The sequence below is a fragment of the Oncorhynchus tshawytscha genome, linkage group LG12 (assembly GCF_018296145.1).
Source record: "Oncorhynchus tshawytscha isolate Ot180627B linkage group LG12, Otsh_v2.0, whole genome shotgun sequence".
Classification (NCBI taxonomy): domain Eukaryota; kingdom Metazoa; phylum Chordata; class Actinopteri; order Salmoniformes; family Salmonidae; genus Oncorhynchus; species Oncorhynchus tshawytscha.
In genome coordinates, this window is record NC_056440.1 from 22,663,034 (window position 1) to 22,687,804 (window position 24,771).

Sequence of the window (24,771 nt, forward strand, 5' to 3'; positions counted from 1 at the left end):
GCGTACATCTGACCATGAGGGGAAGACAAAATGGCTCCAGTCATATGTGAAAGAACAAGACTAAAGAAGTCTAACTGCTGTGACTACACTTACAGGGACAAACGATTCAGACAAACTCTATGCTTTCTATTCATTTCGGAAGCTTGGTACTGAGTCGAACGATTGCTACAGACTGCAGGGGATAAGCTTCGAGTCAGATTGAAAACACTTCTTATACTATTCATTCACTGTATCAAAGCCTGTTGTCTACACCTCCACGCCTTAAACCAGAGGGGCTTTTGGAGATTCCTGGGATTGCTGAGAAGGCTAAGTTCATTAAACATAACCTTCAGAATGTCATGGGACATCTATCAAGGCGGTGCTTTGGTTGGCAAACATATTCTGATACATCTAAATCATTTTAACCATACGCTACAGAGTGTACTTATTGTAGCCTAGGTAAATTGTAAAAAAAGACAATATGCCTTTTCCTTATATGGAGTGACTAAGTACCTGGTTCCTTATACGTAGCAGTGTAGCGAGTGGAACAGGAAAGCATGTACTGTATGTTAATGGAGGACAAATGTTTGCCATATAGACATTAAGATATTTACCACCTGATCAAGAAGTCTACTAAACCCAAGCTTCCTCTCCTCCAGCTGACTGCATTTCAGCAATAATCAGGCCCTGAGTGAGAGAGAAGGGAAAATAAAGTGGCAGAACAAAAAGAAAACCTCAACATGAAGCCACCCAATCCTGCTCGCTAATAGAAAGCAGAAAAAGGGTAGCTCCGAGCCGCTCATCTCACTGCTTCTCTGTGGCTATCATGAAGACACACAAGCATTAGGCTGGAATGTTTTAAAAAGCAACAACAGAGGGGTTTTATTTAATGTCTTAAACCTTTAATTTACTGTGGTAACAGTAAACCCGGTGTTGGGAGGCTCTCCCTGGCCTCACCCGGCCCCTCTCAGCAGCTCCAATATCTGTGATTTTTTACCAGTTGAGCTCAAGAGGCTACGGTCCCTGGCCCGACAGCGCTGGCCCCTTAAATTGGGCTAGGAGTCTAATCTGCCTAGAAGGGCCCTGTCAACCCTTCGGGCCCCCGGGTCACATATGGAAGTGACTAGGGCTATTTTTAAGTCACCTGGGGATATTCATAAATCTCAGCCCTGTTTCCTTAAGCTAATAAATTGGAGACACCTCTATGTGGCTACAAGTTGTGTCTGGCAATATTATGGTACCAATTTGGCCCATACCTCGGGACTCAACGGCACGGCGGACTCCCTGCCGCACAGGAAGTGGAAATCTCTAGTAACAAACAGATGTCCCCAAATGGCTCTCCAAACAGTCCCAGGGCCAGGCCCCCTGGAGGTTTTCATATGGAACTCCTGGAGGTTCTGTTTAAGTACATTAATAAGATGGCCTATTGAGTTACAGGCAACACAAGGACACCACTGCTGTCTGTGTGAAGGAAGGAGCACTTGTAGGTAGTCCATAGTCCAGTCGCAACAGGAACACAATTTCACCCACCCGGGCCTCCTTAAAGGAAAAGTTCACCCATTTTCAATGTTATGTTGTTTTTGTGCATCTCTGACTGATGATCTATCTATGAACTTGATCTATGATCTATCGATTTCCTTTTTCTATCGAGTTATTGGCGTTCAAGCAGACATAAATCCAGCCCGGTATGACGTGGCACGGTGATAAAGTCTCACTACACTGGAAGTTAATAGGAATACAACTTTTACATCTTGAAAACATATATCATACATGTCAGATTTCAATACTGACCTATGTCATAACTCAGGAGTATGTCTTCTCGCGAATGAGCCATCGGTCATATTTTTGCAATATTCTTACCTCAAGAAATGTGCAATTAAATGGAGAGTCTAGCACATTTTTCCTATTTGTCTGCCTCTTTAGTCCAGGGTGCATTGCATGGTGCCGTTGCCAGAGATATTATAGAAAGGTAGGAATCCAATGAATGAAGGAACGTATATAACGCCACACCCAGCAGACTGTCAACCAATCGCGTTCACGTTGTCATGCTATGTCACGTGGTTGCTAAGTTTATCGTCATGCAATCCCTTCTCAAAGTAAGTGTATATGTCGAGAAATGTGCCTATTTTCCTCGAAAGTACATAATGTTACAATTCCAAAGCTATACAATACTACAGATAGCAAGTTAATTATCTCACATCTCAGAAATGATTTGTAATGTTGTACTTATTGCTGACGAAATTCATTCTCATGTTGGGTTTTTGAGCTAGCACCCGATAGATTCCCATTCACTCCTTGAAGGAGAGCTCTCCTTGTCCCAGAATGCACCACGTGGCCCAATGCCGTAGCATGGGCAACATTTCCCCTCTCCTCAAAAGAATATCTGTTGAGCAAGACAAAGGAGCTGATAGTGGATTACAGGAAAAGGAGGGCCGAACAGACAACCCCATTAACATCGACGGGGCTGAAGCGGGTCAAGAGTTCCTTATTGTCCACATCACCAACAAACTATTATGGTCCAAACACACCAGGACAGTTGTAAAGAGGGCACAACAACACATTTTCCACCTTAGGAGACTGAAAAGATTTGGCATGGGTCCCCAAATACTCAAAAAGTTCTACAGCTGCACCATCAAGAGCAACCTGACCGGTTGCATCACCGCCTGGTATGGCAACTGCTCGGCATCTGACCGTAAGGCCCTACAGAGGGTAGTGCGTACGGCCCAGTACATCACTGGGACCAAGCTTCCAGACATCCAGGACCTACAGTTGAAGTCGGAAGTTTACATACACTTAGGTTGGAGTCATTAAAACTTGTTTTTCAACCACTCCACAGATTTCTTGTCAACAAACTATAGTTTTGGCAAGTTGGTTAGGACATCTACTTTGTGAATGACACAAGTCATTTTTACAACAATTGTTTACAGACAGATTATTTCACTTATAATTCACTGTATCACAATTCAAGAGGGTCAGAAGTTTACATACACTAAGTGCCTTTAAACAGCTTGGAAAATTCCAGAAAATGATGTCATGGCTTTAGAAGCTTCTGATAGCCTAACTGATGTCATTTGAGTCAATTGGAGGTATAGCTGTGCTCCCAAGTCTGGTTCATCCTTCGGAGCAATTTCTAAACGCCTGATGGTACCACGTTCATCTGTACAAACGATAGTATGCAAGTATAAAAACCATGGGACCACACAGCCGTCATACCGCTCATAAAGGAGTTGCGTTCTGTCTAGAGATTAACGTACTTTGGTGTGAAAAATGCAAATCAATCCCAGAACAACAACAAAGGACCTTGTGAAGATGCTGGAGGAAACAGGTACAAAAGTATCTATATCCACTGTAAAACGAGTCCTATATTGACATAACCTGAAAGGCCACTCAGCAAGGAAGAAGCCACTGCTCCAAAACCACCATAAAAAAGCCAGACTATGGTTTGCAACTGCACATGGGAACAAAGATCATACTTTTTGGAGAAATGTCCAACCCTCTGATGAAACAGAAATAGAACTGATTGGCCATAATTACAATCGTTATGTTTGGAGGAAAAAGGAGGATGCTTGCAAGCCGAAGAACACCATCCCAACCGTGAAGCACGGGGGTGGCAGCATCATGTTGTGGGGGTGCTTTGCTGCAGGAGGGACTGGTGCACGTCACAAAATAGATGGCATTATGAGGCAGGAAAATTATGTGGATATATTGAAGCAACATCTCAAGACGTCAGTCAGGAAGTTAAAGCTTGGTCGCAAATGGGTCTTCCAAATGGACAATGACCCCAAGCAGACTTCCAAAGTTGTAGCAAAATGGCTTAAGGACAACAAAGTCAAGGTATTGGAGTGGCCATCACAAAGCCCTGACCTCATCCTATAGAACATTTGTAGACTCCACTCTGTGAGGCTTATCGATTTTCAGGTTGAACATGGTGAGATTGTAGACTCCTAAATTGATAGTGCAAGTTGTTTAGGTGATTTTACAGCTAACTAGCTACTTTACATGCTGATATTGTCTTTGGCCTTATTGTGTGTAGCTACGTTTGCTACCTAGAGACCATTGCATTGTGGATTTTGGTGTCAACTTGAGCTGCAACAGATTTCCACAACGATTTTCCATGTTGCTACCAACCTTATTATAATGCCAAAATGCAATATTTGTTCACAAAAAAATACTGGTCTCACATATTAGTGTTAGTTATCACTGTAAATTAAAGGAATGAGTTTTGGGTGGATTTTTCCTGTAAGTAATGAGACCAGCTAGTCTTAAAATCACAGTCTCTCTCTTCCTCTTTCTCTAGCCTTCTCTCCTTCTCCCACGTCAAGCTTGTGTTAGCCTGCTGAGCTGAGGTAGGTGAGGTGGATCCAACAGACAGTCAGACATGTTGCCTGTAAATCTCCTCCTCTCCTCGCTGTGTGGAGAACAACCAGACCATTATCTGAACAGTTTACGACTCCATATGTATTTTCACTTTAGATTTATTTAGTGTATGAAGAGTCCAGTGGGATCTATAAGCCTCTGAGCTCAATCTCCACCTCTCTCGTTAGATTTACGTCTTTCATGAACACAAACAAAACTCAGTTTCTCCCTCAGGAGCCCAACTGGAAATCAGGCCCCTCTCCTCTCCACCAGAGCTGAAAAAGAGGAAGAGGAAGCAAGGGAGAGAGAGAGTTAGTGATAAGAGAGAGAGTGAAATAGAGAGCAAGAGAGAGAAAGAGAGAGAAAGTGTGTTCAAGTTCACAGTACACTCACAGGGCTAAACCACAGAGACAGTCCAGGGAGAAGACAAGCCTGGCTAGTACTACCTAAGACCATCAGGACGTAGACAGCTTCATGGTGACACATGCAAGCCATTCCATAATTATTTGGAGGAGAAAACTGAGGAGGGTCTGACAAGGGGGGCTAAGGGGGATTGATGGAGGTCAGGTAGTTGTCCAAGTGAAATAACCATAGGGGTCGGGCCCATGGTGAATACATCAGCCAGGACTGAGACAACATGATCTGGGCTTACACTGTGAAACTCTCCATCTTCTCACTGCATTGTCTTGTCTGATATGTTGAGGGATGGCTGGGACCTAAGCACAGACAAAGCCCTCTCCCGGTCGGCCCATTAGCTGGAGAAAGTGATGTCCAGAGCGCTGGAGCATGTCTGGGGTCGGGTGCAGGCTGTTTTATTAATGAGCCAATCCGGTGAGTGCAGGCTAGGGGCTGGCCACTGCTGACTGGAGCACCTTGGGCGGCCAATGAGAGAGTGTACAAGGGAGGTACAGGGTCTCCCTGCAGGGGCCGGCCAGTAATGAATTCCCTGGCGGGCTGGCGTGCAGAACAGCAGCGGTGGAGATGGGGTTTGACAAATGGACTCCTTCAGCAGGCCTGCGCCGGGGGATTTGGGGCCTGGTGTTTGGCTCACGGCTGGTTTACCTGACGCTACGCTCGCTCCTTCATCCACACTGCCTCTCCTCTGAGCTCAACCATGCACTGCCTGATAATGGGGCAGAGGACAAACATACACACACACACACACACACACACACACACACACACACACACACACACACACACACACACACACACACACACACACACACACACACACAGAAAGACAGATGGGCTCTGCTGCTGCCACACACTCAGGTCAATACTAGCAGAGCTGAGATGGGTAGACATGGGTAGTGCTGACAAGAGGTGGTGGTTGGATGACAGCATGTATTCTATGTCTGAGCATGAGTCTATACATCACAATAATGTAGTGGAAAGACGTTATAGATAAGAGTCGAGGTGCTTGGAGTTTTGTTTCGACATGCTAATCAATGTTAGTACAAAAATACTTTTACCCTGTGTATCAGAGTTGGTTTCCATATTATGAAACCATTGTGCGAGTTGCCTTTGTTATACAGATTAATATACAATCATGAATTCCAGCACAGGAGAACCTGACTAAGACAGGAAGAAAGATGACATAACGGTGGCATTTGGGACTTGTTTTCCACAGATATATTGACATTTACACACTGAAAAAATCCAATCTTTAACTAACGTTTTTTGGGCAAACACTTGTTTTAACGGTGTATCTGAGTAAGGATGATGTTGACATACGAGACAACCACCCTGACAGATCTGGAGGTATGTAAACAAGGAGCGGAGTGCAGTTGTGTTTGTGAGGTTCGAGCGGGAGACGTGGGATTGTGTGACAAATTCCAGAGCATGTCTCCAGCGAGTCCCGCTGCTTTGGTGTCAGCGTGCGGCGGGATCGGCTGTCGGCGCGGTGATGGAGCCGGGCGGGGAGTGTTGAGCCTCGTGGGATCAGCACCGAACAAGATGTCGCCTGTCAAGCCAATAACATTTGAAAACAAATAACATCAATGATGATTTTGGTTTAGTTGTCAAAAGCCGCTCGCTGCTTTGAACAGTGATGTCATCACTCCACCGGGAAAAGCAATCGTTCTTTTTTTATTTGAGTTTTCCAGGACATATCGGCGTAGGTTGTTGTGAGGTCTACTCTGCACATTTACAATTCAGATTAGAGTATGAATCTGTCAGAGGATCAAGCTGATGACAAGGAGGTGTGTAATGATCATTCATGATCATAAGAACAGGAATAATGTATTACTCAAAAATATAGTTTCCTTAATGTTGGAAAAATACAAATGCAAATGATATTCTGTTACCATGACCTTCAGTGGATATTTACATTGGCCACCAAAAGCAATAACATTTGGTGTACGACAATTAAAAAACAAGCGGTTGTCCATTACATACAGTAGCTAAATCATAAACCTGCTGTAATTCACGTTTGTATGTTCTGTCCAATATAATATTACATTGTTGTGTAACCTTACGCATCCATAATGTCTTCATTTAAATATCAAATCAAATTGTATTGTCACATACACGTTTAGCAGATGTAAAATACTGCAAAGTTGCGTAGACGCTGGAAGCAGAGTTTCCATGTCTGTTGGCGCCATCTTGTCATTCGGGACCATGCACAAAAATGTATTGACTGAATCAGTGAACACAGTCTATTTTATTGGAGTTTACTTAAGAGTTTATTCAATAACTCACCGGTGAGACAGGTGAGGCAATCCGTCTGAGGCCCAACGTGTAAGAATGTGTGTCTGTATGCTCGCATGCAAGTGTGTGTGTGTGTGTGTCTATGTGTGCGTGTGTGAGTGTGTGTGTGCACACATGCCTGTGTGCGTGTCTCTCTTGCTCTCTCTGCATCCTGGAGGAAAGCCCAGCAGGAGACTGAACTGATTTGAGTCTCAGAAATACACTTGTAATGAGCCTCATCTCTGCTACTTAAGGAGAAACATCTGTTTCTGCTCAGACTGCTACAGTCGATTGCAGGTCAAGACCAGGAAAACTAATATGGGCTGGGTTCACACATGTCTGTCTGCCATTCCACTATCCAGAGATAACATATCACAATGTTCTTTTGGCAGCACAGCAAAGGAAAAAACCTCCCCAAAGTACGCAGCACAGATCTGACTTCCTCAGAGAAACATCATAAATTGTTTGCAGCATGTCCATCTTTTAGAGACGAGGCCACATCTCCAGTGGATTGGGTCTAGGAGGAGAGAGGGAATGGGGGAGAGGATGGGGGCTGAGAGAGAGAGGAGGTGGAGATGAAGAGGGAACTTGTGTGTGTCTGGTTTATTATATTGGTACGATCGGAGACATTTCAACACGGTTGTCCCAGCCTCCTTCCTGTATTTTGTGAGCATGACCAAGGTTGTCATGGATCATAACTCGTCTACCGTTGATCGTTGGGGCAGCAGCAAGACAGGAGAGAGGTAACTGGTGGAGGTGAGGTCTGCCTGTCTGTCTGTCTGCTTGTCTGTCTGTCTGCTTGTCCATCAGTCTTTCTACTGGTCCCTCTGGGACCCCCACAGCTCAGTCAGCACTAGGTGGTCTCTACTTATGACTGGCTAAGGGGGGTAGAGGACAGCAAGACAGGAGAGAGGTAACTGGTGGAGGTGAGGTCTGCCTGTCTGTCTGTCTGCTTGTCTGTCTGTCTGCTTGTCCATCAGTCTTTCTACTGGTCCCTCTGGGACCCCCACAGCTCAGTCAGCACTAGGTGGTCTCTACTTATGACTGGCTAAGGGGGGTAGAGGACAGCAAGACATCGGTGGGGGATTTTGCGCAATACTACTCCGTCCTCAAACCCTTTTTCATAGTATATATATTCTCCTCCTTCTTCCTGTGCAGCTCGCAGCAAACTGAATCAACCCCTCACTGTGCCGTCTCAGTGCTCCTGAGCTCCTAAATCTCTATGTGTTTCCCTCTCAGCCAGCAGATATCTGGGTTTGATTTAGGCCGGTTTGGGGGCTGATCGTCAATCGATCAAGGCTTAAAGGCCCCCCTAATCAGGAACAGGAAGGAGGGATGAATAAAATCATACATCATGGACTTTCTGAAGAGCCCTCCTGTGGCTGACCGGGCCGCCCACCCCCCTCCTCCTCCTCTTACTAGCCCCCTCCGACTCCTTCTTCTCACCCCCCTCAACTCCCACGACTGGGCTTGATGTGTAAAACACCCAGGAGTGCTGAGTGTAGCTCTTTGCATAGAGAGAGAGGGGGATGAGGGTGGGATGTAGGGAAGAAGAGGGAGAGAGAGGAAGAATAGTGAGAGAGAGAGAGAGAGAGAGAGACAGATATAAATAAATAATTTAGAGAGGAAGGGGGGATTAATAGAAAACCGAAATTGAGTGCCAGGCAGTGCAATGGATGCTTCTCCCCATCTCTGGGAGCCCACCTCAGAGCAGGCTCAGCTTAAACCAAGTGGAGCAGGGGCTTAAGATGTCTGTGACCAAGAGAAGGAAGGGATAAAGGAAGGAGAGGGAGAAGAAAGGAGAAAAGCAAGGAGGGATAGACTAGAAACCCAGAGGCACCTGTCATTTGCGGGCTGGCTGATCCTTTTATCTAAGGGCTCTCGTCAGGAGTCGTGTTCAGAATAAAGTGTAGGACAGGTTAATGAAGAGCATTGACTGCTATCAGCCCAACAGCACATCCTGGCCTTTTGAAAATAATCATATCCTTTCACCTAATTTAAAGGCAATACTTTTACCAAGAGGGTGACCCCCTGTACCCTCAGCCTCTCCTCTCTCAATCTTCTTCTTCTACCTCTCAATCCAAGTCCCGGGCAAAGAGAGACAGTGAGGTACCTACATGCATAGTGGAGTACTGGCCTCAGCCTGGACCAAATGTCCATCTCCTCCACATGAGCTGAATAAAAAAAACGAATGTCCGTCTGGCTCGACACAAATCACTGTCTTACCATCTGCTTTGCATTGGTCCTCATTGGGACTGAGAGCGTCAATCTACGTTTTCTGAATAAGTCTAGCTCATTGTGCCTCACCTTCCTTCCCCTCCTCTTTCTTTCCTCACCAATCCACCTCCCCCTCTAACTCCACCTCCTCCCGCCATCTCCTCTGGTCCTACAGAGTAATTGACTCTGCACTGTGGTATCAGACGTTCATTGCTAATTTGGAGGCCTGTCTTATCAGATTACTGGTGAGCGCCGGGATCGAGTCCTCCTACCTCTTTCTCCTCCTCCCTCCCTCCGTCCCTGCCTTCGCTCCACCTCTCTCTTCCCTTTAAAGTACAATGCAACAAAATAGCTACAGCAGGCATTATTAATGAAGTGAAGGGGGGGATTCATTCCTTATTTATGAGAAGCAACTGGCAACCTCTCCGACAGTACTATTAATGATCTTGAGTGGCCCTCAGACGATTCCAACTCTCTCTCAGCCTACCTTTTCCCCTTATTCATCCTGTGTCCACCTAGTGCCCCCCCCGGTAGTGGAGCCAGAGCAGAGGGGAAGGGAGCAGGGCTGTAATTTGTCTGGAGGATTTAGACATTACAGGGGGAAAAGGGGGCCTCTAGGGAGCAGGTAGTTGATCAGCCGCAGCCCTGCTGGAGGGAGGCAGACAAATAACAAATGACAGGTCTGTGGTTAAATCAAACCTTCTACTTGAAGTGTTGAAGTATCTGCCTGTCACTAACAATCTAGAGGTTGTTAAACCAACCCCCCTTTCCCCACAGTCCCATCTAACCAACCCCCCCACTCCTCCTCCACCTTCTCCTACCCCAAACACATCACTCAAACTGCTCCAGCTACTAGTCACCACCGTCACCACCTACCCCTCAACTCTCTGGAGATTGTATGGAGGAACCACAACTTTAACCACACCCACCCACCCACACACACCCACACACACGCCATGGCCTTGTAGCTATTATTAAAAAGAAAATGTTTTCAGCATTGGTACTAAAGAAGTACTTAAAGAAACCATATTTAATAAATGCACCCACTGTAAAAGAGGATATCTCTTGGTGGCTCTGCCTAGCTAATGCAGTGGAGTACAATCATCCAATACAATATAGATCAGAATCCATGTAATCTAGCATGTTGATTCCATTACAGAGAAACCATGCAGTACTCTGTGATCCAATATAATGGCTAAGGTTGAATGACAATATCCATTACTTACCCATTAGTGTCTTTCTCTTCCGGTAAACTGCTTTCGGACATGGAATCTACAGGGGGTTGAACTGTAATGAATTAATAGGCTACTCTTAAAGGAGATGGGGTACATCTAAATAATAATGCTTGTCAGACTGAACGTGGCAATAGAGAATGGTCCATACTTTTCAACTCAGTACTGGTGGTGGCTGCATTTGTAATCAAAACTATTTGCATGATAGTACAGTTGAAATATGTCATCCTAGCCAGTGCAATGCCAGAGGGAAGGCTGAGGCTCTAGAATATTCTACATTTGTGTGTCATATTAAACCTATGAACATATGAAATTCATCCCTTCTCAAAACAGAAACACCAGAATGTTATTACTCCTTGTGTCCATAGAGGGAATTCAACCCACATGGACACACTGTCTGAACTGACTTCAGGGGTTATGGTTGTAAATGCTCTGTAGAGGCCTCAGTCCATTTGTTTCAAATCCACAACCACCACGTCATTATAGGGTACAGAGCGAATCAGGAGGCCGTGGTCAAAAAAGGACCAACAACGATGTTAAAACACAGCATGATGCTCCGCTCTGCTCTTCTACATAACCTAGTATTCTTCACGCGGCACACCACATTAAAAATCATACAATACCCAAACCCCACCTGAACCAACAACAGTACCACCCGAGAGGGAGTCAAGAGGAGCGTTTATGATTTTCATCATGCAGGGTCACGTCACAAGGTCAACACTGTCTGGGTATAAGGAGAGACTCCATGAGTCGGCTTTATTGGCCTCCAGCATATGATTCAACCATTAACCCTGCAGCATCTGTGGTAGGACTCAGTGGTGGTGGTGGTGGTGGTGGGGTGGGACGTTGGGTATGTAAAGGGACATGATTTAAAGGGATTAAGTAAAAATGACGCCAGTCATAAACTATTGACCTAATATCAAGGACCGCTGTGGAACAAAAATTGTGACGCAACTTGTCATGTACAACTTTCTACAAATTTGTATCTGCCTCAACAACAAGGGGTGACATTCTTGTACATTACAAAGAAATAGCAGTTCTATTCTAGTAGAATAGCAGTGGTAGCCTCTACAAGGAGGTTAAAACAAAGAAAGAGCCTCAATACAATGCCCCTACTACAATATAATCAGTGGTGGCCCTCTCTATTCTACCACAGTGAAATGAAGAAGACACCAGGGCAGTTTACATACACCTTGCCAAATACATTTAAACTCAGTTTTTCACAATTCCTGACATTTATCCTAGTAAAAATTTCCTGTTTTAGGTCAGTTAGGATCACCACTTTATTTTAAGAATGGGAAATGTCAGAATAATAGTAGAGAGAATGATTGATTTAAGCTTTTATTTCTTTCATCACATTCCCAGTGGGTTAGAAGTTTACATCCACTCAATTAGTATTTGGTAGCATTGCCTTTAAATTGTTTAACTTGGGTCAAACGTTTCGGGTAGCCTTCCATAAGCTTCCCACAATAAGTTGGGGAATGTTGGCCCATTCCCCCTGACAGAGCTGGTGTAACTGAGTCAGGTTTGTAGGCCTCCTTGCTCGCACACGCTGTTTCAGTTTTGCCCACACATTTTCTATGGGATTGAGGTCGGGGCTTTGTGATGGCCACTCCAATACCTTGACATTGTTGTCCTTAGCCATTTTGCCACAACTTTGGAAGTATGCTTGGGGTCATTGTTCATTTGTAAGACCCATTTGAGACCAAACTTCAACTTCCTGACTGATGTCTTGTTGCTTCAATATATCCACATAATTTTCTTTCCTCATCTATTTTGTGAAGTGCACCAGTCCCTCCTGCAGCAAAGCACCCCCACAACATGATGCTGCCACCTCCGTGCTTCACGGTTGGGATGGTGTTCTTCAGCTCGCAAACCTCTCCCTTTTTCCTCCAAACATAACGATGGTCATTATGGCCAAACAATTCTATTTTTGATTAATCAGACCAGAGGACATTTCTCCAAAAAGTACGATCTTTGTCCCTATGTGCAGTTGCAAACCATAGTCTGGCTTTTTTTATGACCGTTTTGGAGCATTGGCTTCCTCCTTGCTGAGTGGCCTTTCAGGTTATGTCAAGATAGGACTTGTTTTTCAGTGGATATAGATACTTTTGTACCTGTTTGTTCCATCATCTTCACAAGGTCCTTTGCTGTTGTTCTGGGATTGATTTGCATTTTTCACACAAAGTACATTCATCTCTAGGAGACTGAACGTGTCTCCTTCTTTAGTGGTATGATGGCTGCGTGGTCCCATGGTGTTTATGCTATTGTTTGTACAGATGAACGTGGTACCTTTCGGCATTTGGAAGTTGCTCCCAGGGATGAACCAGACTTGTGGAGGTCTACAATATTTTTCTGAGGTCTTGGCTGAGTTCTTTTGATTTTCCCATGATGTCAAGCAAAGAGGCACTGAGTTTGAAGGTAGACCTTGAAATACATTCACAGGTACTCCTCCTATTGACTGAAACGATGTCAATTAGCCAATCAGAAGCTTCTAAAGCCAATTTTCTGGAATTTTAGTGTATATAAACTTCTGACCCACTGGAATTGTGATACAGTGAATTATAAGTGAAATAATCTGTCTGTAAACAATTGTTGGAAAAATGACTTGTGTCATGCACAAAGTAGATGTCCTAACCGACTTGCCAAAACTATAGTTTGTTAATAAGAAACTTGTGGAGTGGTTGAAGAACGAGTTTTAATGACTCCAACCTAAGTGTATGTATACTTCCGACTTCAACTGTATGTGGCTGGGCCGTGTAGATTATGTCCAGTGTCAGATGCTCAGGTGACACACAGCACAGAGAGCCAGTCCTAGGGAGAGCAATTAACACCAAAAAACCTGCCATGTCATTTGCTGCCCTTTATTAACGCTCTGACCAGTTCAGTAGCCATTACTCCTCCGTGTTAAAAGGGATTGCCGTGCCAGCGGAGTGGAGATGAGAGGGGCGCGGCTCTGCCCATAACTGGAGGTGCGACCTCAATGCTCTGACACCATTCTGAGGGAGGTCAAAGGTCAGGGGCGGTCAGAGCTCTCTACCCTATTAGGATCCGGATGAGTCATCCATGAGAATGTGGCTAAGCAGAAGATTGGATTTCATATCAACGTACAATACAGACCAGAGCACATTTACTTTGTGGATTTTATATCTTGTTTGAATGTTTTGAATGGCTTTAATAGTGGTTCTCAAATTGCTCTACATCAGAGCAAATTTCTGCCCCGCTAAAGCTACCCCTATCAATGGTAAGTGCTATTACTGTGAAGTAAAAATGTCTAGGAGCAACAACGGCTCAGCTGCGAAGTGGTAGGCCACACAAGCTCGCAGAACGGGACCGGCGAGTGCTGAATTGCGTAGCGTGTAAAAATCGTCTGTCCTTGGTTGCAACACTCACTACCAGGTTCAGCACAAGAACTGTTCGTTGGGAAATGGGTTTCCAGGGCAGAGCAGTCACTCAAAAGCCGAAGATCACCATGCGCAATGCCAAGCGTCGGCTGGGTTTGGTGGATGCCAGGAGAACGCTACCTGCCCCAATGTATAGTGCCAACTGTAAAGTTTGGTGGAGGAGGAATAATGGTCTGGGGCTGTTTTTCATTCCCCTTAGTTCCAGTGAAGGGAAATCTTAACGCTACAGCATACAATGACATTCTAGACAATTCTGTGCTTCCAACTCTGTGGCAACAGTTTGGGGAAGCCCCTTTCCTGTTTCAGCATGGCAATGTTCCCGTGCACAAAGTGAGGTCCAGATAGAATGGTTTGTAGATTGGCCTGCACAGAGCCCTGACCTCAACCCCATCGAACACCTTTGGAATGAATTGGAATGCCAACTGTGAGCCGGGCCTAATCGCGCAACATCCGTGCCGACCTCACTAATGCTCTTGTGGCTGAATGGAAGTAAGTCCCCGCTCCCAATGTTCCAACATCTAGTGGAAAACATTCCCAGAAGACTGGAGGCTGTTTTAGCAGCAAAGGGGACAACTCCATATTAATGCCCATGATTTTGGAATGAGAAGTTCAATGAGCAGTTCAATGAGTGTCCGCATACTCTTTGTCATGTAGTGTATTATTGGCTGGGGAGGGTTGAGGGGGAGCATCTAGTCTTGGCATCAGGCATATGCTGCTCTTCCAGGAAGTGTCCGAAATGACACCCTATTCCCTACAGTATATAGTGTAGGCCATGGTCAAAAGTAGCGCACAATATAGGGAATAGGATGCCATTTCAGACACAACCCTAGTCTCTGCCCCCTGTGGTAAGATGCATTGTGGGTACAGACAGACAGACAGGAGAGAGGGCCTGTTTGTGCTCCTCTTCCCCTGCTCTCCTCCTGGGAGACCCTGCTGCTAATGTTCCCCTCTTTTTACAACTGCACTTCCTGGAACAGCTTCTAAAAGTCATAAGATGCTACATTAAGGGAGCACTCACAAGTATTTTCCTACCACTATAAGGGCCCCTGATAAATAACTTATGGGGAGGGCTGCAATGCAACTTATTCATTTTTAACAGTCCGGGAGCCTCCATCTGTCCTGCACTTCAAACAGCGTAGACAGAGACAGAGAGAGAGAGAGAGAGAGAGAGAGAGAGAGAGAGAGAGAGAGAGAGAGAGAGAGAGAGAGAGAGAGAGAGAGAGAGAGAGAGAGAGAGAGAGAGAGAGAGAGAGAGAGAGAGAGAGAGAGAGAGAGAGAGAGAGAGAGAGAGAGAGAGAGATACGGAGCGGCCCCTGTGGACTCCATGTAGAGGTAGGAGGGAGGTAAAATATGACAGAGCTGTCTGCCTGGGAACTTTGAGCTACAGCAGAATGTGCCGAACACGTCTCTCCCATCCCTCTATCCACCCTCCTTTCTTCTATCCTCCAAGGAGAAAAAGAAAGGAGGCGTTTGAAGCGGATGAGAGGAGTGGAAGGTGTAGTGGGATGATGAATGGGTAGAAAAAGGAGGAGGAGGCGGCATTGGTGGTTCAGGCATCTTGGTCTGGCTCTGAGCTGCCAGTTTCTGTCAAATTAAATTGCGTCCAACAACTCATTTTTTCTCACTCGCAATTACAAATTAGTCCATTAGGCTGTCGGCGGCCTTCTTTTTTCTTCTCTGAGCTGGTGGGGAGTGTGCGCGCACGCGTAAGTGTGTGGGAGTTGGTTGCTGTGCAGCAGGCCCATACGGGTGGGGAGAGGGAGGAGAGCAGATGGGAGGGGACCCTCCTAGATGGGAGATGGCAGTTTCAAGTCATATAACAAGACAAACAAGTAAACCAACAGTTGTAGTTTGACGTGATGTCGACAGTAATTGTCTTTGATGCCGGGGATGGCGCAGGGGGGCGGAGTGGAAGGAAGGGGTGAGGAGGAGGGAGTGGTAGTTATGGAATACAAATTGGGCTGCCTGCTATCTAAAGGATAGGAACTCACAGGCGCCCACTTTCATGACCGTTAGGGTTGCGATTTAGTCAACTGCCCTATCAGCTCACATAGATTTTAAATTAGCAGTGAGAGCATGGCTAACAACATGCGTCCATACCGAAAGGAACACAATGTATTGAGTCCACAGTGTGTGGCATTTTATGGAGAGATGCAGAGGACACCATTGAGGGATAGTTTTACTCGCCTATAAAATGGTCAGATGAATATAGAAATCCTACGCATTTAAAATCTAGATCCATCATGTCTCAATATCTCAACCAATTGGAGTACTAAATAAAAACAAATTAAATTTCAGCTTCAGATAACATTTGTATTTTTAGGCCAGTATGGAATGAAATCGGGTGATGGAACACACTCCATAACAGTGACCTATTCCGGACATCTGATGCCAAAAGTAATACTGTATGGTCAAAGTATGGAAGTAAATACATTTATATCCTGTCTTGACCTGTCATTATTTCTCTCCAACCTCTGCATTAGACATATGCTTCATATCTTATTATAAGCACCACAGACATGGCCAAGGCCATTCTACACCTCCTCTCCCTGTTGATAGCCTAGTGGTTAAAAGTGTTGGGCTAGTAATTGAAATGTTGCTGGTTCGAATACCCGGCAAGGTGGAAAAATCTGCCGTTCTGCCCTTGAGCAAGGCAGTTAACCCCCAACAACTGTTCCCCGGGTGCCGATGACGTCGATTAAGACAGCCTCCTGCACCTCTGTGATTCAGAGAGGTTGGGTTAAATGCGGAAAACACATTTCCGTTGAATGCATTTAGTTGCGTAACTGATTAGGTATCCCTTTTCCCTTCCTGTTGATAACAATAGGAACTCTCCTAGTATTCCCCATTAATACAGATTGCTGTTCCATCATACAATCTGGCCATTATCTATATGTTCTATTCACACAGCCAGGGACCCAACTGTTCCTCCATCTTGTTCTCCATTAAAGCCCCGTGCTATAGCCAGTCACTGCTCCTCCATGCCCAGCTCAACTCTGTGGCCAGTCACTGCTCCTCCATGCCCAGCTCAACTCTGTGGCCAGGCACTGCTCCTTCATTCCCAGCTCAACTCTGTGGCAAGTCACTGCTACTCCATGCCCAGCTCAACTCTGTGGCCAGTCACTGCTCCTCCATGCCCAGCTCAACTCTGTGGCCAGGCACTGCTCCTTCATTCCCAGCTCAACTCTGTGGCCAGTCACTGCTACTCCATGCCCAGCTCAACTCTGTGGCCAGTCACTGCTACTCCATGCCCAGCTCAACTCTGTGGCCAGTCACTGCTCCTCCATGCCCAGCTCAACTCTGTGGCCAGTCACTGCTCCTCCATGCCCAGCTCAACTCTGTGGCCAGGCACTGCTCCTTCATTCCCAGCTCAACTCTGTGGCCAGTCACTGCTACTCCATGCCCAGCTCAACTCTGTGGCCAGTCACTGCTCCTCCATGCCCAGCTCAACTCTGTGGCCAGGCACTGCTCCTTCATTCCCAGCTCAACTCTGTGGCCAGTCACTGCTACTCCATGCCCAGCTCAACTCTGTGGCCAGTCACTGCTCCTCCATGCCCAGCTCAACTCTGTGGCCAGTCACTGCTCCTCCATGCCCAGCTCAACTCTGTGGCCAGTCACTGCTCCTCCATGCCCAGCTCAACTCTGTAGCCAGTCACTGCCCCTCCATGCCCAGCTCAACTCTGTGGCCAGTCAATGCCCCTCCATGCCCAGCTCAACTCTGTGGACAGTCACTGCTCCTCCATGCCCAGCTCAACTCTGTGGCCAGTCAATGCCCCTCCATGCCCAGCTCAACTCTGTGGCCAGTCACTGCTCCTTCAAGCCCAGCTCAACTCTCTGGCCAGTCACTGCTCCTTCAAGCCCAGCTCAACTCTGTGGCCAGTCACTGCTCCTTCATGCCCAGCTCAACTCTGTGGCCAGTCACTGCCCCTCCATGCCCAGCTCAACTCTGTGGCCAGTCACTGCTCCTCCATGCCCAGCTCAACTCTGTGGCCAGTCACTGCTCCTTCATGCCCAGCTCAACTCTGTGGCCAGTCACTGCCCCTCCATGCCCAGCTCAACTCTGTGGCCAGTCACTGCTCCTCCATGCCCAGCTCAACTCTGTGGCCAGTCACTGCATGCCTCCATGCCCAGCATTCCCAGCTCAACTCTGTGGCCAGTCACTGCTCCTCCATGCCCAGCTCAACTCTGTGGCCAGTCACTGCTCCTCCATGCCCAGCTCAACTCTGTGGCCAGTCACTGCTCCTCCATGCCCAGCTCAACTCTGTGGTCAGTCACTGCTCCTCCATGCCCAGCTTCAACTCTGTGGCCAGTCACTGCTCCTCCATGCCCAGCTCAACTCTGTGGCCAGTCACTGCTCCTCCATGCCCAGCTCAACTCTGTGGTCAGTCACTGCTCCTCCATGCCCAGCTTCAACTCTGTGGCCAGTCACTGCTCCTCCCCATGCCCAGCTCAACTCTGTGGCCAGTCACTGCTCCTCCATGCCCAGCTCAACTCTGTGGCCAGTCACTGCTCCTCCATGCCCAGCTCAACTCTGTGGCCAGTCACTGCTCCTCCATGCCCAGCTCAACTCTGTGGCCAGTCACTGCTCCTCCATGCCCAGCTCAACTCTGTGGCCAGTCACTGCTCCTTCATGCCCAGCTCAACTCTGTGGCCAGTCACTGCTCCTCCATTTTGAATCTCAGTGGCAAGTCAGTCACTGCTCCTCCATCTTGGATCTCTGTGGCCAGTTACTGCTCCTCCATCTTGGATCTCTGTGGCCTTGGCTCTCTGTGGCCAGTTACTGCTCCTCCATCTTGGATCTCTGTGGCCTTGGCTCTCTGTGGCCAGTTACTGCTCCTCCATCTTGGCTCTCTGTGGCCGGTCACCGCTCCTCCCTCTATGCCCAGACAAGACCAGACTACTATTTCTGTCCCAGACCCTGACAGCCGTGTGTATACACAGCATCACATATCTGATTAATAATCAGCTGTGCTCATTCTGCGTCAGGAAGACCGAAAAGCCTCATGAAATCACGTAGGAATTAAAGTTGTTAAGGGGCTATACACTGGTTCTCTGCTCATAGTAATGAGCATGGAAAGGAAAGTGGGAAGGAAGGAATCCCCCAAACTCCCGCCCCCCTCCCCTTTGCTCCACCCTCCATCTTTGTAAAGCTACTCCTGCGGCTTTCATCCAGACGTTTCAAAAAAGTGAGGGGGGTTGGGGGAGCTGGGGTGAACTTAACAAGCAGGGATCTTACAGATTTAAAGGTACTGCTAAAAATGTATGGAGGCATGTTTGGAGGGAGGCCACGTAGAACAGCTTGGCTAGCTGAGCAACTTCACAGTGGGATGCCTAATAAGCCCCACGCAATTTTTCACCCCGTATTTTATCAATAAAAAAACAGTTAAAACCCCAACCACAGCCGCTGCACTGCCTGCCATCTGGAGCACTCTTTCATTTTATAATCCAACTGCCATTAAAATGCTTCTTGGCAGTTTACAGCTAGTTTTCTCTGTACAGATGTGAAACGAATCTTCAGACACTCCTCTGATCAAAGTGCTCTCTCGTTGACAGCAGACAGAAAACTTACCACCCTCAGGCTACCAGAGTCCTATCTGGGGTTACTGCCTCAATGATTTATTTATTTTCACAGTTATTTATTTATCAGCATGCACACTCCCACCAGAGGCCGGGTAAACTCTGAAGCCTGCACTTCCCTCCCCCTCCCTTCACCCTCCCCTCTCCACAGTAATAGTGTTCTTTTCCGTGGGTGGGTGAGTCTCTTGTCTTAAAAGCTTTGTGATCTGTGGCTGCTCTCTCTCTAAGACCATGGCTCTGGTCCCACACCCATTTTCAGCTCAACAGTAGTAATTTATGTGTCATTCTCTGGCTTGAGCGAATGGCCCCAGAACAACCATATTTTCTCCCTCCATGCACAATGAGTATTCATAACACTGTTGTTCCAAAACGTCTAAAATGCTACCGCTGAGTTTTCATTTGTATGCTACCCTGAGTCTGACTGTCTGCATGGCTTTTTTATTTTCTTCATCTTATCTATGAGCGGTGCTCTCTGAAGCAAAATGGAGTTATCAAATAATGACGCCCCTGCTCACCTGTCTGGAGGATTTCATCCAGCCTTTGATTTCAATTATTGATCACATTTCTGCTTCAGATCTCCAATGGAGCAGAGAGGCAAAACAATCCTGTAAGGTTGGTTGAATATGAATGGAGCATAAGAGCTTTCCTATACAAATCAACCAGGGAATAACACAACAACAGGCTTCTCAACAGGGTGACGTGATGTCTGCCTCCATTAACATCTAATTCCAACATCTCTGATATGTCGTTTGGCAGCTTTTTAAAAAATCAACATACAGCTACCATATTCTTGTTTATATAAATCATATTTTATCATTTGATCTCCAACCCCTTAGTCTTATTTGGGAAAGCTGATTCACTAACATACAGTTATAAAATCAGGGGTTGGAACCGGTTCAGGGAACAGAACCGAAAACCAGAAAATAAACAAGAACCAAGAATAAACGAGAAACCAAGAAAAAAAGTGATCTCTAGTGTTCCGGAACAGAACCGTTATTTAGACATTTTGAGAACCAGTTAATACCAATCTTTTTGTTCCAAAAATATTCTTAACGTTGAGTATATAATTCCATAATTCAGAGAAGTTATGATGCTCGTAATAGCCTAAACACATTCCAATTCACAGCATAAAATGATGGTGAGTGCTTCAAGCCATCGCGCCTGCATTTATCTGACCAATTAAACATGTAAACAACTAGCTTACCTGTTCCATAGCAGGCTGCTCTATCTGTGCTAATTATTTGGGTAAATGTAAAAACTATGTTGATTGTACAGGTATAAAAAAATGCATGAAAAGGAACTGTATGAAAAGTTTGTTTTTTGGGGGTTCGAACTGGTTCAGAACTTTATTATACTGGTCGGGAACACTGGAACGGAACGAAAAAAGTAGAGGTTCTGTTCGGAACGGAATGATTGGAAAATCAGTTCGGTTCCAACCCCTGTATAAAATGATTCACTGTCTGATATGAGCTTTACATGAACTGTAACATAATAACATGTTAACTGCTGATCCCGCTGAGAGAGGGGTTATGGGAACTGGTCAAGTCAAAACAGTGGTGCATTTCTTCTGGATCACACCACGCTGAGACATTCACCATGCGCACACGCATGACTTGTATGCAGCCTAGCAACCCTGTGTGTGTGTTTGTGTGTGTGTGTGTGTGTGCAAGCTGGTGATGTGGCAGGAGCACATGGTGTTAATATTATGACCGTGTGTTGATAGAGTGACGCACGTCACCCCTTGTCTGGCAACAGTCCCGCCGCCCGTCAGAGCATGGGGCATATTCAGGCTGACAGAGCCATGTGTTAGATCCTCGCTGTCTCGGCCAGCCGGGCCGCCACTCAACCATCCCCCTCCGGCAACACCACGGGTCCCCGGGCCGGAGCAGGTTTAGTGCTAATGAAGTCAAATTAATTTTAATGGAGGCCTGTATAGGCTGTGTCTGTGGTGCCAGCAGGGTAGCTGTTTTAATGCCAGCTAGGCCAGTCATCTGCTGTATAAGGGTTACCTAGCCTAGCGCTCTGTTGTTTGTCAGAACCAGAGACGGACATGCAAATCAGGTTAGACTACACCAATGAATCCATTGTGGGTCACTACTTACTGGAAGAGTGATTAAAGTACAGTAGCATAGAGGGATGGATGGGGGAGAGAAACGTTCTCGCCTAAAAGTTAGCGGAGAGGCCAGGTGAACCACATCATTAAAGGAGGCCCCTTGAAAAAGGGAAAGAGCTGGCAAATGAACATGAGTGGCAGGCATCGTTAGTAACCGCTTCCCTCTGCGCCTCTAAATCCCCTATAAAGTTTTATGTAGGCCTCTTTGATACAATAATGATTTTTTCATGTAATCTTTTAAGCCCTGCACCTTTTCCCCTGTCTACTGCAGATCAAAGGCAGCTGGTTTTGCGCAAAAGGTACTCAGTTGCTGGGTTTCTGCCTTAATAGAAGGCAGCTGGCCCTGTGTGTTTTGGTCCTGATCTTGGCGCTGCTCTCCAGGGTCTCTACTCTACTCCCTCTCTGCCCGCCAGCTCCCCAGATCACACACACACCCATGGAAAGTTCCCATCCAAAGCCAAAGTGACTTGGGGGGAGAGCAGGCTTGAGGTTTTGGCGTTCACCACCCTCCACAGGAATCTGGGTGTTTAGATTCAGTCAGAGACGTTCAAGTGGTTGGTGGAGCGAAAGAGAGACAGAAAGAGACAGAAAGAGAGTGATAGAGACCACCACTGGACAACCTGCTCTCCTCTCCTCCTGGTTGATTGTCATCATCCTCATTTGGGGAGTTTGGTGAGTCAGATCCTCCTCACAGGGTCACAGAGTCCAACAGAAGTTAGGGAAACCAAGTGTTGTTAGAGAAACCAATGGGTAAACAGAGACAAAATATAGAGCAAAAAAAAACATTTTCCCTATCAAACATAAGCAAACAACATGAGGTTCAATGTGCTGCTTGGCTGACTGGCTTCTTTGTCTGTTAAGGGATTTCATGCTCTTCCAACACTCCTTTGTGAGCACCACGGGTCGGGTTGGTCTGGTTTCCATTCATTGATGTGTTCCAGGACAAAAAGGACAATTTCTTCAGGGAAACATTATCCACGATGGCACAGATTACTAATAACAATGGAGAATTCTATATTTGTGTGTAATAAGGAATATTGTGTGAATAAAATGGTGCCGACAGATAGGGCTGCCTCGCTTCTAGTCCTTAATAAACTTTGCAGTATTTCGTTTTTTAAAAATGTATTATTACTTACATTGTTAGCCCAGAAAATCTTAAGGGTTATTGCATACAGCTGGATACTTATTCCATTCCTAACTTAGATTTGTGTGTATTAGATATTTGTTGTGGAATTGTTAGATATTACTTGTTAGATATTACTGCACTGTCGGAACTAGAAGCACAAGCATTTCGCTACACTCTCAATAACATCTGCTAACCATGTGTATGTGACCAATAAAATTCGATTTAATTTGATTTGTATGCCATTTGCAGGAAAGGAAAAATAAGTCCTTTTGCATTAGGGAAGTTTCTCTGGACAAGCCAACGTCTGGGACATAGCTCAGTCAAAGAGTTCTGAGCTCCTTTACAACACAAGGTCTGCCTTCTATGTTCTAGCCAAAAGAAATGTGAAAGTAATTAGTGTCCACTGCTGTTTATTGAATAAAAAGGCACTTCGGATGGAATTCCGACACAAGTTAAGCATGCGTAAATGGAACGTAATTCCCTTTATATGCAAAGAAATGAAGGTGTGGCGGAGGTGTGTCTACAGATATGCCGTATTCTGACCTTGACTTAATTCCCTCAGAATTCCAACACCTTTATGCGCAATGAAACACTGAACAACGTCGAGCAACCTGTCAGTTCCAAGTGGAACAACATCGACTTTCTTTTAACTTCTTATGGCTGCAGGGGCAGTATTGAGAAGCTTAGATGAAAGGTGCCCAGAGTAAACTGCCTGCTCCTCAGTATTATTATTATTAGTATTATTATTAGTAGTATTGGATAGAAAACACTCTGAAGTTTCTAAAACTGTTTGAACGATGTCTGTGAGTATAACAGAACTCATATGGCAGGCATAAACCTGAGAAGAAATCCAAACAGGAAGTGGGAAATCTGAAGTTGGTCGATTTTCAACCCAGCCCCTATTGAATACACAGTGGGATATTGGTTGTTGCACTTCCTAAGGCTTCCACTAGATGTCAACCGTCTTTAGAAACTTGTTTGAGGATTCTACTGTGAAGTGGGACCGAATGAGAGAGGAATGAGTCACGCACTGGTCACACGCATTTCACATGAAAGGTAGGTGCGTTCCTTTGCTTTTCTGAAGACAAAGGAATTCTCCGGTTGGAATATTATTGAAGTTTTGTGTTAAAAACATCCTAAAGATTGATTCCATACGTCGTTTGACATGTTTCTACAGACAGTAACGGAACTTTTTGACATTTCGTCTGCAACTAGGGAATGCGCTTCATGACTTTGGATTTGTTTACCAAACGTGCTAACAAAAGTAGCTCTTTGGACAAAAATGATGGACATTATCGAACAAATCAAACATCTAATGTGGAACTGGGATTCCTGGGTGTGCATTCTGATGAAGATCATCAAAGGTAAGTGTCGTGTCTACTATCATTAAACTGAAGACTTATAGTTTTTATCAAAGATTCTCTGTAATTAGTATTACACGATTAAACTGATTAATCATGTAACTGTAATTAACTAGGAAGTCGGGGCACCAAGGAAAATATTCAGATTACAAAGTTATAATTTCCTAATAACTTTTCAGATATTTTATATCTCATCAATTAGTCTTCGAATGAATGAATTATTTACTTTACCTCACTTTAGTCTCATTCCAAACGTCGTAAATTTTTGGTTATCTGCACGAACCCACTCTTCACTATGAGTCATCCATACATCAATTGTCTTAAATAATTTATTTATTAACTAACTAAACAATCACAGAAGTGCACACACAAACAAACAAAGTAAATATGGTCACGAGGGAATGTGCCCTAGTGGGCTAAACTGGCATCGCGGCTTGGTGAACAAAAGGTGGAGTGGGGGTCAGCTGAGAAGTTACTACAGGGTTGATAATTATAACAATTGAAATGCTAATCTTTTGGGAACAATTGCAATCAATATATATATTTACGCTCAGTGTGTCATCTTGATCGCTGTTGAAAAGTTAGATTCTGTTAGAGAGTTTCCATCCTCTCTCTGTCGATGTTAGGATGGTTTGTTCAGAGTGACATTCATTCATTCATTATAGAATGGATGTTTCGGCGGTTGTTGTACTTTGCGTTCAGTGATACCGAATTC

General features: G+C 45.5%; 1 protein-coding gene across 1 annotated transcript; it reads left to right on the plus strand.

Moving 5' to 3' along the window:
• Positions 1-16,772: 16,772 nt before the first annotated feature.
• Positions 16,773-18,554, plus strand: LOC121847901 (uncharacterized protein PB18E9.04c-like). Its single transcript, XM_042331160.1, has one exon. The coding sequence runs from the start codon at positions 16,773-16,775 to the stop codon at positions 18,552-18,554; it is 1,782 nt and encodes a 593-aa protein (XP_042187094.1).
• Positions 18,555-24,771: the final 6,217 nt, after the last annotated feature.